The sequence below is a fragment of the Malus domestica genome, chromosome 13, assembly GCF_042453785.1.
Source record: "Malus domestica chromosome 13, GDT2T_hap1".
NCBI lineage: Eukaryota > Viridiplantae > Streptophyta > Magnoliopsida > Rosales > Rosaceae > Malus > Malus domestica.
Window position 1 is genome coordinate 11,895,775 of NC_091673.1, and position 16,111 is coordinate 11,911,885.

At 41.8% G+C, this 16,111-nt stretch overlaps 1 protein-coding gene across 2 annotated transcripts; it reads left to right on the forward strand.

Annotated features, from left to right (window-relative positions):
* Positions 1–929: 929 nt before the first annotated feature.
* On the forward strand, positions 930–4,941 carry LOC103452794 (uncharacterized). Of its 2 annotated transcripts, XM_029091447.2 has the most exons (8): positions 1,270–1,421; positions 1,525–1,587; positions 1,727–1,787; positions 3,946–4,005; positions 4,118–4,165; positions 4,273–4,335; positions 4,582–4,652; positions 4,771–4,941. In XM_029091447.2, exons 3-7 carry the CDS (start codon positions 1,737–1,739, stop codon positions 4,639–4,641), a joined length of 282 nt encoding a protein of 93 aa, XP_028947280.1. In that variant the 5' UTR covers positions 1,270–1,421; positions 1,525–1,587; positions 1,727–1,736; the 3' UTR covers positions 4,642–4,652; positions 4,771–4,941. The 2 variants fall into 2 exon arrangements, with proteins under 2 accessions (XP_070667082.1, XP_028947280.1); XM_070810981.1 differs by lacking the exon at positions 1,525–1,587 and having other exon boundaries at positions 930–1,421.
* The last annotated feature ends 11,170 nt before the right edge of the window (positions 4,942–16,111 follow it).

A 16,111-nucleotide genomic window follows, 5' to 3' on the forward strand; every position in this document is an offset into this window, starting at 1 on the left:
ACATTCTAACTAAGGGGCTGCATGGTCCTTCATTTCTCAAGCATTGTTACAATCTAAAGCTTGGAAATCCCAGCTTAGATTGAGGGGGAATGTTGACTATACACCTATGACTCACCTATGGCCAGCTCATCAGTCAATAGTTAGTTAAACGGTTGAAATTAGTTAGCTGAGTTGTTATCAGTTAGTTAGTTAAAACAGATTACAATACAAGACAGTTAGAATGGCTATATAAACTGAAGTCTGAAAGTGTTAAGATTTCATTCAGTAATAATACAATCGTTTTGCTTCTCTCTTGCTCTCTAAACACTCATACTGTTCTTAGTAGTTTTTCTGCATTCTTTGTTACTCTGTTAACAGTAATCTCCAATTTAAATTAAGGAATTGAGCGGTTTGATTATATAATTTGTACACTCACAAAGAGTAAAATATGTGTTTTCTTCCAACGGGAATGCAAGTATTATTCATTATTTATTGGTTTTCTTTCTATATTTCTATTTAAAAAGACAAAACCATACAAAACTCTCCCATGTTTTTCTCCCGCCAGTCACTACTCCCTTTCTTCTTTATTCTCTGCAACAATGGCATGTCAAAATCCACATATGAAAACAAACAACAAAAATTGCAGCGGTTGTCGGTGAGTAAAGTAGATAAATGGCCCGTGTGAACATGTACTCTTTGTCTTAGAAATTAGACTGGACCAACAACCAATGGTGAGAATTTGCTGAGTGTCCTAAAAGCCCTCCTAACCCAATAGTATTTGAGATTTTGCTCACATTCCATGAACCTCAGCCTCAACTACGCTATCTTATACGCTTTATTAGGAAGATTTTATCTACTTACCATACCAAATATTTATCTTGGATTTTCATCCACTACGTACCGTTACATTACGAGAGTTGTCTGATAACACATGATAAGAATTACCCAACAACACGTAATAAGAAAGAGAAAGAGAGGAGATATGCAATTATTTGTTTTGGTCAAACAAAGATATGATTATAGATAAGTTTTTCTTGTTAGTTTAGAGAGATTTTTCAGTGTGCTAGTATTAGAGTCTTTATACCAAGCAGCATTATTCAAATGATTGAAATTTTATTTTCCAAGTATTCAACAACTAGTATAATGATATTTGGTGTACTAAACTGTATTCTCGATATATTGAAAAATATCTCGTTAATTTGGACTTTCTACATTGTATATCATAAGTATACTTTCTCAAATCAAAATTAAATACTAAAACACAACACATATACATAAATACAGTTATATTCTTATCTTACCATCTCACTCAACCTTCATTCATCATCTCTCTCTCTCTCTCTCTCTCTCTCTCTCTCTCTCTCTCCCCCCCCCCTTTATTTCCTTTCGCAACTTGTCGTCTCAACATTTCTGTTGCATCTCTCACTTTGCTCTTCCACAAGGTAATGCCAAGATCCCGTTTACCTCTCTTTTAGTTTCTTTCCTCTTTTTGGTCCTTATGTGTGTGTGTGTATGTGTGTATAATTATAATTTATATATATACAGATTACTAACCTACTCCTACCCCATTTCAACACTTCTGCTACTATTTGCAGCTGCATTGTTCTTGTTAGCCATCTCTCTCTCTCTCTCTCTCTCATGTCTTAATTCTCAATTTTCATGTCAAATTTCTGCTCCCCTTTTCTTTTCATTGGTGATTAGTTCTTAATTTTGGCCCCAAGATTGATTAGAATCAATGATCTTGCAGGAGAGCTGAGATGGAGGATTGCAACAGAGGCCAAGACTACTTCTCTGCCCAAGACCATGAGGTAAGATCTGCTCCTATTTCTCTCTCTCTCTTATTCGTAATTCCAACTTATTATTTGTTAAATTATTGAGTTTAGACTAATTAAGCCCCAAAAACTAATAAAAATTGAAATTCAGAGAGGATGTGATTAGTTAACCACCGTAGAGGCGTAGACTATTTCCATGGTGTCGGTTCAAATGTATAATTAAGAAATTTAATGGCCGTTTCTGCAATCCTTACTGCATGAGTCACGGTCATACGCTCCGCATCCTCTTTATTTCAATTAAAGTTGGTGGCAAATATTTTTATTTTTTATTTTTTTCCTTTGGTGGCAGTTTTTTAATTCATTAATTTACTAGCCATTTCACACATGTGTTATCAGTGTTTAAAATATCGGTATTGGTGCAAATATTGATATACAAATTTGTATAAAATATCGATGAATATATTGAAAATCGATATCAATTGTCTTCGACAAAAATGTTGAAAATTAAAAATGAAACTTTAGATATTGTTAATAATTGGTTTATACTAAATATAAGAATTTTATTGATATTTAACCGATATGTCAAAAATATCAATATGTGATGAAGTTTAAATTTCACACCCCTTTTCATATATTTCTCTGATTTGTTTATATTTCCACAAAAATATTGACATTTTTAAGCTATGTGCTTTACATATAGTTTCTTCTTTTTTTTTTCTTTTTTTCATTGAACAAATAATTTTGTTTTTGAATATACGATATTATCTACATTAAGGGAAGGAGAGTGAGCTAAGCCTTACTCAACTATATAGTTCAAATTTATCTTTGACGAAAATCGAGCATAAGGCCTCTCACTTACAAGTGAAGAAGAATATAATTAGACTGTAGAACTAAGTGGATGTTGAGGTTTTAAACATGAGTAAGAAGATATCCACATCTTAGCCATTCATCTTGTATCGTACGGTTAAAAATCATTTGATTTTTTATTTAAAATTAAATATAAATAATATCTGACAAAAACCGATCGCATAATATACGATAAACGGTTAGAATGTGAGAATTCCTAAAATTCCCTCAAAGTAAATCCGGAGAGGATCCCTTTCCCTGCAATTGACATTTGGTGGGTGGGGACGGATATAGGAGTGAAAAATTGAAATGGGACCGACATTTAGGATATTATTAAGTAACGGCTAGTGTCTTGACACGATAGGAGAATATGTCTTCCCTATTCGAAATGTCGGCAGCAGGTACGGTGGTTACAACTTACAACTATGGGCACTAACGTAGACTACCAACATCCTTCATCCCCAGCTGTGGTTGCTGCTGTTGACTTTCCCTTGTATTGATTACTTTTCACCAATTTTTAAAGGGGTAGGATTATCTCATCTTCTGTTTCCATTCCCTTCCCTCCCCTCCTCTCACCAATTTTTAAAGGAGTAGGAGTTCGTGGTTCCAGACGACTATGACGTTGCTAACCACCAGCGCTAGGGAAGCCACCATGCCAGCTCCGGAGAAGCTAGGATGCCGACTCGGACGGTAAAGAAGAAGGATCCGGATGGGGATGCTCCGGAGACGATCCTATGCCCTCATAAACAAGAGGATTTCCTCTCCAATTCACTATTTAACTAATTTATAAAACTTCATGTTTATATATTATAATCGAAATTGCTCGTATTATAAATTAATATGTAAATATCAACTACGTAAAAAAATAAAATAAATATGTGACCATTTGGTCATCAAATTGTATCAGATTTTGAACAAATGGGTGCATCCAGTAAATGAATTACGAAGTGTTCCTCTATTTGCTACAATGATTGACTAAACAAGCTTTGTTTTAATTTATTTTTTGTAGTGATGATCTTTACATAGTGGCGGTTCCGATCATAAACAAAAAGTTCTGTAAATCGGCCACTAAGTGAGTTGAAGAGGAAGTCCTCTTGGCTCCTCAAGATTGAGGAAGAGTTCTTCCGCAATTCACTTAGTAGTCCCGAGTCACAGAACTTCATGCTTATGATATCATCATTGTGTTCATCTTCATTCCCAATTTACGGTTTTCTTACAATACTCCGGTGTATGAAGTGATTAGACTTTGAATAGCCACATTGAGGCTGTCGAAGTTTTAGCCATACAAATACAGGCGTTCAATACTCGGTGCATTGACTGTCAGTTTGTTTTTCCGTTTTAATTACAGTCAGCAGCTACCAACAAATATGGAGGACTTGCGCCAAAGAAGAAGCCTTTGATTTCAAAGGTAAATTGTTTACCACTTCAAAGAGTTCATCAATCAGTTTTGTTTTTCTGTTATATTCCATTAAACCCATCTAACAAAACCCTAATTTGTGTGTGTGCATGTATGCATGCAGGATCATGAACGTGCCTTCTTTGATTCAGCAGATTGGGCACTATGCAAGGTATTATTAACCCCTCCTAAAAAAAATGAAAGTTAAACTCCTCCTTTACTTTTTACTCATTTTGTAAATAAATCAAAAAATTCCATTAATTCATGGATGTGTAACAGCAAGGTGCAGGGGTGAATCCAAAATCAACAGCAGCAGTGGAGACCTTACAACCAAAGCTCCAGGTATAGAATTATAACTACACATAAGTGCATTACTTTCAGGCATGCGACAATTTTTAACGTCAATTTGGATGAGGTTTTTGAAATTTGACGATAAGTCCCACGTCACGAAAACCCTATCTTGATAGTTCAGGGGGCAAAACAACATATAATTCGTGACAAAATGTCAATGTTTAATTAAGAATTGTTCTCGTTTCAAAAATTTAACTCGCTTTGAATAATAAACCCAATTAACGTGACAATATGCAGAGAACTCCACACCAGCAGCTCCCCCCAAGGAGACCTGCTTGTACATCTGGCCATGAATGATATGCAGCGTCGTAAGTTCATATATATATATGCAATTACTCATCATTATTCGTAGTATGTTAATTATATTGAATAATGCTAATTAATTTCCCTTTAATGTTTTATTATCTTTGGTTTATGATGTTGCAGGGAGCATAGAGTCGTCGAGGGCTCAAAGTAGTTTGTTGTTTGAGAGAATTAATGTTGATGACAAAGCTATATATATAACAAGCATCGGAATTGGCTGAATGTAATAATTGTCAGTTAGTCTTTTTTTTTATTTTTTATTTTTTATTTTTAATAAGAGTAGTTCTCTCTAAAGTTTGCTCTTCTCTATTAATTTCGCAGTTCGTTTTGTGATTCCAACTTGAGTTGAATCCATAACCAAAACTGGGACTTTATATGAAAGACTTATATTAGACAACAGTTGCCTCAACCGCTGGGGCACACAACGGTTTGATCCATGTCCTTAAAAAATTGGCAAAGAAGTTGCAAAACATCCAGTCCAGACACCTTTAGCCTTCTCTGTCAATCATCTGTCAAGTTAACCATTTTTAATTTTGACGTAACACTCAAGTTCGCTCACTTTTTGTTTACAGAGATGCTGGATTGATGAACGCAAATTAATATACAGATATATGCCACATGGACAACAAACAAGATCTTTCTTCATAGAAAACTTTAACCTTATAGACATAGACAAAAAAGGGGATGAAAAATGGCTTTTCGACATAAATCAGGCTTCCATGTAAATAAAAAATAGGTGAAATGAGCTCTTATAAACACAAGAATATAAAATAACCGTTAAATTATTGTTACACCATAGCTTTTTATTTCAAACTATATAATGTGATAGACGTAGAAGAGACATGGTGTTACAATTTGTAACTTAATGTTATTTTATATAAATTTTTATCGCATATGGACCAAATTGTGTCCTAAATCAAATGGATGCAAAGTATAATTTACCTTTCTAAAGCGCAATTTTCTTTGGTTACAAGAAATTCATATCTTCGGGCCAAAAGAAAAGAGAAAATGTAGTAAAACAAAAACACATTCAATTTTCCACATTTGAAAGAGAAAAAACTGTGCCCTAGCCACCAATAACATGCCATATGTCACACTATCTTGTGGTATTGCCTAGGCCATGAACCAAACTCAAACTCGATCAATTTTCTTTCTAATTGTACACCATCTTTACTTGCAAGGTATACAATTGTACAATGCTCATGCAAATTTTTAGGTTTGATTTTTCACTCTCTAGAAAAATTTCTCAGCAAGTGAAAGTTGGTGACTTGCACTCCAACTGCGCTCTTTCTTCTAGTCCTCGGCATTCCTCCAAATTCTTTACCACTTTTAGAGAGCAACCCCATCAATCGGTTTTCCTCTTTCCCAATTAAAATCCACCAACTTCTACTTTTACCAAATTTTCCCATCCACAGAAGTTACTTTCTTATGTTTGTTCAAGGTGACTATCAATGCATGTATATGAGAGAATTTAGTCAAATCAGAGACTGAAATGTGGTTTATGTTTAATTCAGTCAAGAAAAGTAGATTGGTACGCCAGGTTGTTCATATGTTAAATTTGGGTATTTAGAACCTCCCATTATATTGCTAGGGGTCGGTAACGCTCCATCGGTATACATTTCTGTGGAGCCAAAAATATTCACTAGGCGACACGTGGATTTGTGAACGAAAGAGGACAAAAATACCCTTGAGGTATATCGGGATTCCTACGCGCAAGTAGTGGGTAATCATCCTCAACCAATTCAAAAATGCTCCAGAAGAGGTAACTAATTCCAAATTATCTTATTTTAGGTAATTATTTCCAAAACTTAATTTCCCTAATATATTATTTAGTTAATTAATTATCTAAATAATATATTCTTCCCATATCTCCTAAAATCATCCCTTAATTACCAATTTGAAACATCCACTCAAACCTAAAAAATGGGATAGGGCCGGCTACCCCATTCAAAGTCTATTCCATCACCTTTTTTTCTACCTTTTCCACCTTTCCTTCCCTTTTAAATTAGCCAATCAATACCATAAATAATAAAATATCTCCTTTCATATTTAATTAGCCAATTAATTGGCTAATTAAACCTAAAATTAAACCTAAAAATCCCATAGTAACCGGCCACATTCCCTCCCATCTTTTCCCTACCTTTTTTTTTATTTTCCTCCACTTTATTACTCAAATAAAGCTAATCATTTAAGACCCCATTCATTTCTATTTTATTAGCCAATAAAGGGGCTAATAAAAAACCACAAATTGACTAAGAAAAGGGAAGGGTGTGGCCGGCCCTTCCTTGGTGAAAAATGGGGAAGCCTAATCCTATAAATAGGCTCCTATTCTCACCAAAAATTCATTCCAAACCTCTTGCAAAAATTCCAAAACACTCTAAACACTATTTCTCTCTAAATTTCTAACTTTGGCATCGGAGGTTCTTCGGCCAAAGCCCCCCCCATTCATCGTGGGCGCGTGAGGCTTTTGGCCTTAACCTAAGGTGCTAGTTGTTTTGTAGGTGCAAAATCGTCCAAGATCGAAGAGGAGAAAATTTGCATCCACAAATTGGTGCTTTCATTGAGAGTTGTAATCCATACTCGTAGAAGACTCTCGTACAAAAAGGTTTTTTCTTTATTTTCTAGTCTATTTGAATATTTTTCATACGTTCTTATTATTAGAATTTTCTACTTGCAAAGGTTCTTTGATAAAACGTATAAGAAAAATATAATGACTAGAAATTTAGAAAATTCCGCAAGTAAAAATTCTAGTATTCAAGAAATGGGACTACGGAGATCCATGAGGCAAAATGCGACAAGAAGGGGAGCGACATCATCACCACGAGCTTCCACCATGGGAACCACCGTGATGGCTACCTCGGTAGCCACCCGCGGCGAGGTCCATGGTGCCTTCACCACGGCCGCCATGGGAACCACCACGGTGGCTACTTCGGTAGCCGCTCGTGGCGAGGTCCATGGAGCCTTCACCACAGCCGCCATGGGAACCACCACGGTGGCTACTTCGGTAGCCACTCGTGGCGAGGTCCATGGAGCCTTCACCACGGCCCGAGTCGTGCCATCCAAGTTTACGTGGACCAAAGCCCAAGCCTCGCATTCACATGCACCGCGCATTGAGCAGCCTGCTCCCGTGATCCAGCCTGCTCTTGTAGCCCAGCCTGCTCCAACGATCCAGCCTGCCCCAGTGATCCAGCCTGCCCCCGCAGCCCAGCCTGTTTTCATGGTTTCCCAAGCTGCCCAAGTCCGCCCGAGACAATCTCAACCATCCGGACCAATCATCGAGGCTGAGGCGTTTTCACCGCATTTCTCTGCAGATTTGACATTCCCCAACTCAAATCTCGCACCTGGAGTCAACCACCCTTTCATTGTTCAAGGAGGTGCATTCCATCCAAGTTCTTCCAATCCGAATGGCGAACAAAACTTGTCCCGACAAGTCATAGAATTGACGAGCGCCCTTGCACAACAAACCACCTTGGTGAATCAACTTTTACAACGTACTGAGATGCATCGCGCTCACGATGAAGTTTCCCGGAGTAGAACAAGGGTAGACAAGGAGCCTTTTAAACAGCGTCCTGGAAAGCAGCCATTCAACCCATCACAAGTGGAGCATTCAGACAGTGCACACTCTCGATTGGGCCCCCGAAATAGCGTATACTCCCGTCTTAGCGCGCGGATGAGCGTGCACTCTCGGTTAGGCCCACGAGCAAGTATACATTCACGGTTGGGGCCACGCTTTGATAATCAACATGGGCAACCTTCCAGGCAAAGCATTCATTCGCGATTAGGCTCACAAGGAGTATCCTCCACATCACATCGGAGCAGGCAGCCTGACAAACGGAAGGAAACGATCGTTCAATCTGGCTCTAGTTCAACCGGTAGCCTGCAAAGAAATCCCTCGCCTGCTAGGAATCTATCTCATCCATTGCAGCCACAGCGTAGACGAGCCGAGCGAGAAGAAGAGCAGCCTAGACCGGTAGAAAAAGACCAAGGGCAGCAAAAAGCTCCGCTACCCCAACAAAAGCAAATCCAAGAAGAGGTAGAAAGGCTTTTCAATGAGCGGATGCGTGATTTTCGGCGCAACGAAATGGTTGATGAGGCACTAAGGCGAGATATGACCAACATGAGCAGGTCACCTTTCGCGGATGAGATCGAGCAGGCAGAGCCTCCGCGCAAGTTTAGCATGCCACACTTCACATCTTTCAAAGGAGATGGGGATCCCGAAAGACACTTGAAGCATTACCGAAATGCGATGGTCCTTTATCGGAATAATGACGCCCTTATGTGCAAAATATTCGCCACTACTTTACAAGGCAAGGCACAAGATTGGTTTCATACCTTGCCGGCACGATCCATCCTGAATTTTGATGATCTTTCCTTGGTCTTCACCAAAGAATACTCATCTTATCGATCGATCAAGAAGAAGTCCGATCACCTGTTCAACGTAAAGAAAAACCCAAAAGAGTCGCTTCGCGATTACGTGAAGAGATTCAAAGCAGAGAAGGCGAAGATCGTCGGATGCGACAACTCGATAGCAAGTGCAGCCTTCCAAAAAGGACTACCAGCAGACCACCCACTGTTTGGAGAAATGATCATGAAAGAAGACCTAACTCTAGCAGATTCCTTTGCTCTGGCAGAAAAGCATGCGCTTTGGGACGAGGCTCGACAAGCAGAAAAGGCTCCCGAACAACCTCGAAAAGAGTTGGCAGCTACTCAAAAGAAGGATGAAAAACAACCCAACAAGGGCAGGCAGGAGTTCAAGCGCAGGGACCGACCCACGACCAAAGAAGGCCCGATGACCAACAACTATTCTAAGTTCTCAATTCCGATTCATCAAATCCTTCGTGACGTCAAGAATGAACCATGGTTCAAGTTGCCGAAGCAGTCAAAAGGAGATACTTCCAAGTTGGACCACACTAAGTATTGTGCATTCCACCGAGGTCCCGGTCACACAACCAACGATTGCTACACTTGGAAGAACTACCTAGAGAAACTCGTGAAAGAAGGCAAAGTCGATAGATATTTGGACAAGCCAGCTGAGCAGCAAAAAAGGAATGCAGACGGAGATGAGGAGCCACCAACTAAGACGATTCGAATCAACGGCATTTTCGCTGAGTCCGAGCACTTAGGGGCTACTAATAACTCCAAAAAGAGGAAGATCCAGCAGGCCTTACTAATCTCACAAGTTCATGCAGTCGATACCCAACATGGACCTATCATTGGCTTCACGGAGCAGGATGCAGAAGGAGTCGACTTCCCACACGACGATGCATTAGTAGTATCTGTCCAACTAGCCCATGCTATAGTCGACAGGATGATGGTTGACAATGGAAGTGCGGTCAACCTACTTCAACTTTCAGTCATTCAGAAGATGGGCCTGGAAAGTACAATCATACGCCGGGCAGAGGTACTTACTGGATTCAACGGACACACCTCAACTGCCATCGGTCATATCATACTTGACGTAAAAACACCGCCAGTCGTCTCAAAGCAAACATTCACGATTGTAAGCGACCCATCTCCCTACAATGGGATTCTTGGGAGACCTTGGTTGATCAAGCTGGATGCTGTCACTTCCGTCAAGTATCAAAAAATCCGATTCCGCATCCCGGAAGGAGGAGTCGGAGAGATCAAGTCTGACCAGGCTTCATCCCGACGATGCACTGTGCAAATGTTAAAAGAAACAAAGAAAAAGACCTTTACCCCCGTAGAGGTTACCGAAGTCCAAAAGGGCAAAGAAATTGCCAAATAGCAATTACAGCAGGTGGATCGAGAAGATGGCACCCAAGCAGACAGGATAGGATGGAAACCCGAAGAGGACGCCGAAGACATCATTCTTGATCCCCAGCAGCCGGAAAAGACGGCTAAAATTGGCTCACGACTAAGCCCAGACGAGAAGGAAGAACTCACAATTTTCCTTAGGAAAAACCGAGATATCTTCGCATGGTCACCATCCGACATGCCCGGTATTGATCCCAAAGTGGCCTGCCACAAGCTGCACGTCGATCCAACTGCCAAACCGGTAATTCAAAAAAGAAGACATTTCGCTCCCGAACAAGTAGCGATCATCGAGGCAGAAATCGACAAACTATTGGAGGCCGGTTTCATAGAAGAGGTAGCACACTCGGCATGGCTTGCTAATGTCGTACTAGTCATGAAGAAAGAGAAGGGCAAATGGAGGGTTTGCGTAGACTACACTGACCTCAACAAAGCATGCCCAAAAGACCATTATCCTGTCCCCCGGATTGATCTATTAGTAGATTCAACTTCTGGAAACCAGTTACTTAGTTTCTTAGACGCATACTCCGGCTACAACCAAATAGCCATGCATGAGCCCGACAAGGAGAAAACTGCGTTCGTGATAGAGCGAGGCACTTACTGCTACAAGGTCATGCCTTTTGGCCTCAAGAACGCGGGAGCCACTTACCAAAGGTTAGTAAATATGATGTTCAAAAAGCAAATTGGGGTAACCATGGAGGTCTATGTCGACGATATCATGGTAAAGGGCAAGCAGCGATCAGATCACATTCGCAATTTAGCAGAAGCTTTCAATATCCTTAGAAGGTACAAGATGAAGCTCAACCCCACCAAGTGCACGTTTGGAGTATCTTCAGGTCGATTCCTAGGGTACTTAGTAACCCAACGAGGAATTGAGGCACATCCCAAGCAAATCCAAGCAATCATAGAGATGAAATCTCCAACTACCTTGAAGGAGATCCAAAGCTTGACCGGACGAGCAGCCGCCCTCAATCGCTTCCTCTCACGATCCACCGATCGATGCAAACCCTTTTTCAAAGCTATCAAGAGGGCATAAAGAAACAAATGGGATGAAGAATGCGAAAAAGCTTTCCAAGACTTGAAGAGTTATCTCACATCACCTCCCTTACTATCCAAGCCGGAAGCAGCGGAGGATTTATATATTTATTTGGCAGTTTCCGAGGTAGCAGTGAGCTCTGCTCTCATACGAGAAGAGCTGGGGGCCCAACTGCCGGTATTCTACACTTCTAAAGCTCTTCTCGATGCAGAAACAAGATATCCGAAGATCGAAAAATTAATTTTGGCGTTAGTTGTTGCGGCTCGGAAGCTCAGACCCTACTTTCAAACTCATACAGTCATTGTTATGACTCAATATCCCTTACGATCAATATTACATGGTCCGGACGCTTCTCAACGAGTGATGAAATGGGCATTGGAACTTGGCCAATATGGTTTAGTTTTCCAACCTCGCACAGCGATAAAGGCCCAAGCCTTGGCGGATTTCGTGGCAGAATTCACACCTAGCCTAGGCAACGCAACAGTGCGGCCCAACGACGCCCCAGAAGCAGCAGAGAGTACCTTAGCCACACTTACTCCATCCAATAAAGATTTCTGGAACTTGCATGTCGACGGTGCATCCAACTATAAAGGCTCGGGAGCAGGTGTAGTTCTTGTTACTCCAGATGGCTCAATGCTCGAGCAGGCGATCACTCTAGGTTTCAAAGCATCCAATAACGAAGCAGAGTACGAGGCTCTACTAGCGGGCCTCCGAATGGCAAAAGACTTGGCGGTGAAGAAACTCGCAATTCATTCTGATTCCCAACTAATCACCAGCCAGGCTACTGGGGAATACACTGCAAAACACCCAAGGATGGCACAATACCTAGAGAAAGTACGCCAGCAGCTTGAAGCATTTCAGACTTACACTCTCACTCAAGTTCCGCGGGCAGACAATGCACATGCAGATGCACTAGCTGGTTTAGGCTCCGCCCTTGACCACCAATTCAAACGCTCTATTCCGGTGGAATATCTAGACAAGCCAAGCATAGAGATGGAGTCGATAGCCGAAGTGTCACAGGTTAGTGTAACTCCCACTTGGCAAAGTTCAATTATAGACTACTTGGTCAACGGCACATTACCCACAGAAAGATTGGAGTCAAGGAAGCTTCAAATTAAGTCGGCACGCTACTATATGTGGAATGGCATTCTCGTCCGAAGATCCTACACCGGACCACATCTCCGCTGCCTGGCACCTCCCGATGACTTGAAGGTTCTAAGCTCAATCCACGAAGGCGTTTGTGGGAATCACTCTGGAGGTCGATCCTTAGCCCAAAAGGCTCTTAACGCAGGCTATTACTGGCCTACCATGCACCAAGATGCTAAGGAGTTAGTACAAAAATGCGACCGTTGCCAACGCTACAAACCAGTACCAGCACTACCCGCCAGTGAGCTACACCCGCAAACGAGTCCTTGGCCATTCATGCAGTGGGCAATCGACCTGGTAGGGCCTATGCCGCCTGCTACGGGGGGCAGATGCATGATGATCGTGGCAACCGACTATTTCACCAAATAGGTAGAAGCAGAACCCATGACAACCACGACTCAGACGGATATAGAGCGCTTTATATGGAGGAACATCATTTGCCGATTTGGCATCCCTCAGTCCATCGTCACTGACAACGGTCCTCAATTTGTGGGAAAAGATTTGGCAAAGTTCTTCCAAAAATACGGCATCAAACAACACATGTCCACACCAAGATATCCTCAAGGCAATGGGCAGGTTGAAGCATCCAACAAGACGATTCTCGACTGCCTCAAGAAATCCCTCACCGACAAAAAGGGAAAATGGCCAGATGAGCTCCCAGGATGTTTATGGGCATATCGCACCACCAAAAGACGAGCAACCGGTGAAACTCCTTTCTCTTTGGCGTTTGGTTCGGAGGCAATCATACCTCCCAACATCATCGTGCCAAGCATCAACACTCTATTGCTAAACGTTGAGCGGAACAGTAAAGAAATGGCCACAGATTTAGATCTGGCAGAAGAAAGGCGCGAACAAACCATCACCCGCATCGCAGCCTACCAGCAGCAGCTCATTTCCAGCTACAACAAAAGGGCCAAGATCCGGCAGTTCCAACCTGGAGACCTAGTCCTAAGAAAAGCTTTCATCACTGCCCGCAGAGAAGGCTCGAAAAAAATGGACCCCATCTGGGAAGGTCCTTACAAGATCAACAGAGTCGGCGGCAAAGGCAGTTATACTCTTGCTACCATGAATGATAAAGAGATCGAGAAGCAATGGAACGCCTACAATTTGAGGAAATACCATGTGTGACTTCACACTATATCAAGACCCGAAGACTCGAGCATCTCAACGGTCACCACCTCGTAAACCGAGGACTATCCAATCATCATGCAGTTTTTGCAACCAAGTTATTCGCTCATTTTATTTTTCAATAAAGAATTCAAAAGTAATTTGTAATTTGGCTTTAATATATGTCTACAACAACTTATTTCTTTCTGCATTTCAAAAGAAAATTACACCCCTCAAGGGACCAACTGTGCTCTCCAAGGAGGGAGGATAAACTCAACACTCCGAATATCCAGACGTGGATGAGCTTGGCTGCCCTAGAATGACTAGGTGCATGATGGCTTGCGCCGGGATTCCTAGAAGTAGCCACAATGGTCTGTTTCAAGGCTTAGCTAGTTGAAGGATTATGGGTCTATCGGCTTAATCCGCAGGGAACCGGGCCCTAGATACGGAGGGGGCACATTATGCAGCACACCCAATGGGCGGCTGCCCTGGAAACCTAAAGCTGCTACCGAGTGCACTAAGGTAGCCTACGGATTTCCAGAAGACTGCCTACGGCTTGCCCTTCGAGCAGTAGAACCACGCTAGACTTATGCAACCGCACATTATTGTGAAAGGTTAAACAAGTTAGCGTGCACACACGAAGATTTTATCCACTACCGACATGCTACGTAGTTGATAAGCTTCACCTCTGTCAAACGCAGAATAACTTATACCAAATCCTAAAGTGTTGTGATACTTGCTACACGGCCTACGGAATTGGAAAAATCCAAGGTTGAATAACCAAGTGGTTACGCGGATTCGTCTGCTTCTGTAAGTAAGGCATCCGGCTGCCAACCCTATGGTTAATAACTTTGCAGAAGTTTCTACATCAACACCTACGGTTGCATAGGCTATGTGGGCCTGTCTACTTATAGAAAAGTAGCACGCCTGCCACTGGCTTATAAGGTCTAAAGGTTAAAAAAAAAAATGGGAAAAGCAAAAGAAGCGAGTTTATTAAATTTTATAGCAAAATTGATAAACAACAAGCAAATACCAAAAGAGTTCAAGCAAAAGCAACAAAGGAAAGAAAAGGAAACCCTAAAAGCTACCTAGAAGACTACTCTTCGGTAGTTTGGACATCTCCCAACTGCTCGGTTGTTACACCTTCAGCAGCCTTGGTGTTCTCAGCAGCGGCATCCTCCGGACCTTTACCCTCGACTGTTCCAGCCTGGGTATCAACTCCTCCAGCTATTTCACCGATAGAAGACTCAAAGGTAAAATCGAGCAAGTCTTCTGGGGAAATAGAGAAGGTCTCGAAGTCTTTACCGGAAAACTCAAAGTCAGACGGCCGCCCATAGAGATGATCTACATAGCCCAGCTTGTAGAAATCAGATTGGTTCTGAATAAGCGAAGCCTCGAAACCATTTTTCTCACTCTTCAACTGCTCATTCTCCTCAAACAGGCAAGCACGAACTCGCTGCAACTCCTCAATTTCTTTCTTAAGATTGTCGTTGGTCTTCAAAACACCTTGAAGTTCCGACACTTGAGGCTCAAGCCTGTCAGCAACCTCTTTGAAGTGGATCGCTTGGTTGTAAGTAGTAATCAATTCTTCATCCTTTGCATAAGCAGCGGAGCGAAGTTCAGATATGGAGTGTTCAAGATCTCGAATCTGAGGTATGTAACGCTCGATTTCCTTCTCTGCACTTTCATTCTTTGTTTGGACCGCATCAAACCTAGTCTTCAAATCCATGATCTCCTGGTGAGCGGCCTCAAGCTGCTGAGAAGTGGGGTCAGAAGTATGAGATTCCTTCAAAGCAGCAAGCTCAGATTCCAATTTTTTGATTTTTTCAACCGAGGAATAAGCTTCGGCAGCCATAGTTCTTGCCATCTCTTTAGCAGCCTTGGTGTCCTCTTGGTCAAGGAACATAGACTCGGCTGCCAGAATTGTTGTTTTCTGCATCATGGCTAGCAGAGCAGTCTTCCTATACTCGGGTGTATGCTTTGCAAAAAGACTCGGACCAACAATCTCTTTGACGCCATCAACAAACTGGGCGCATACATCCATGTCTTCAAGAAGATCTGGTTTCAAAAGAGCACAAATCTTAGCAGCCTCTTCAGAAACGGCCTTGGCGGATTCTTCAAGCCTGCCTGAGCGAGCAGCTTCATTCTTATCAGCAGACGAGATGGTTGCAGCAGCGGAAGAAGCAGTATTCGGCGCCACTTTAGCAGACAGGGGCACCTTATCACTCTTCATAGTAGCAAGTCTCTTCAAGGGTAAGTCAGGTTTAGTCCCGGACGGACGTTTTGGCACAAACTTCGGTACCAAAGGCACGAAAGAACTTTTACGCTGAGCAATTTTTTCAGCAATCGAGCTAGCAGCCTTCGAAGCAATAGGCGTTACTGGCACAAATGTAGCAGTTCGTT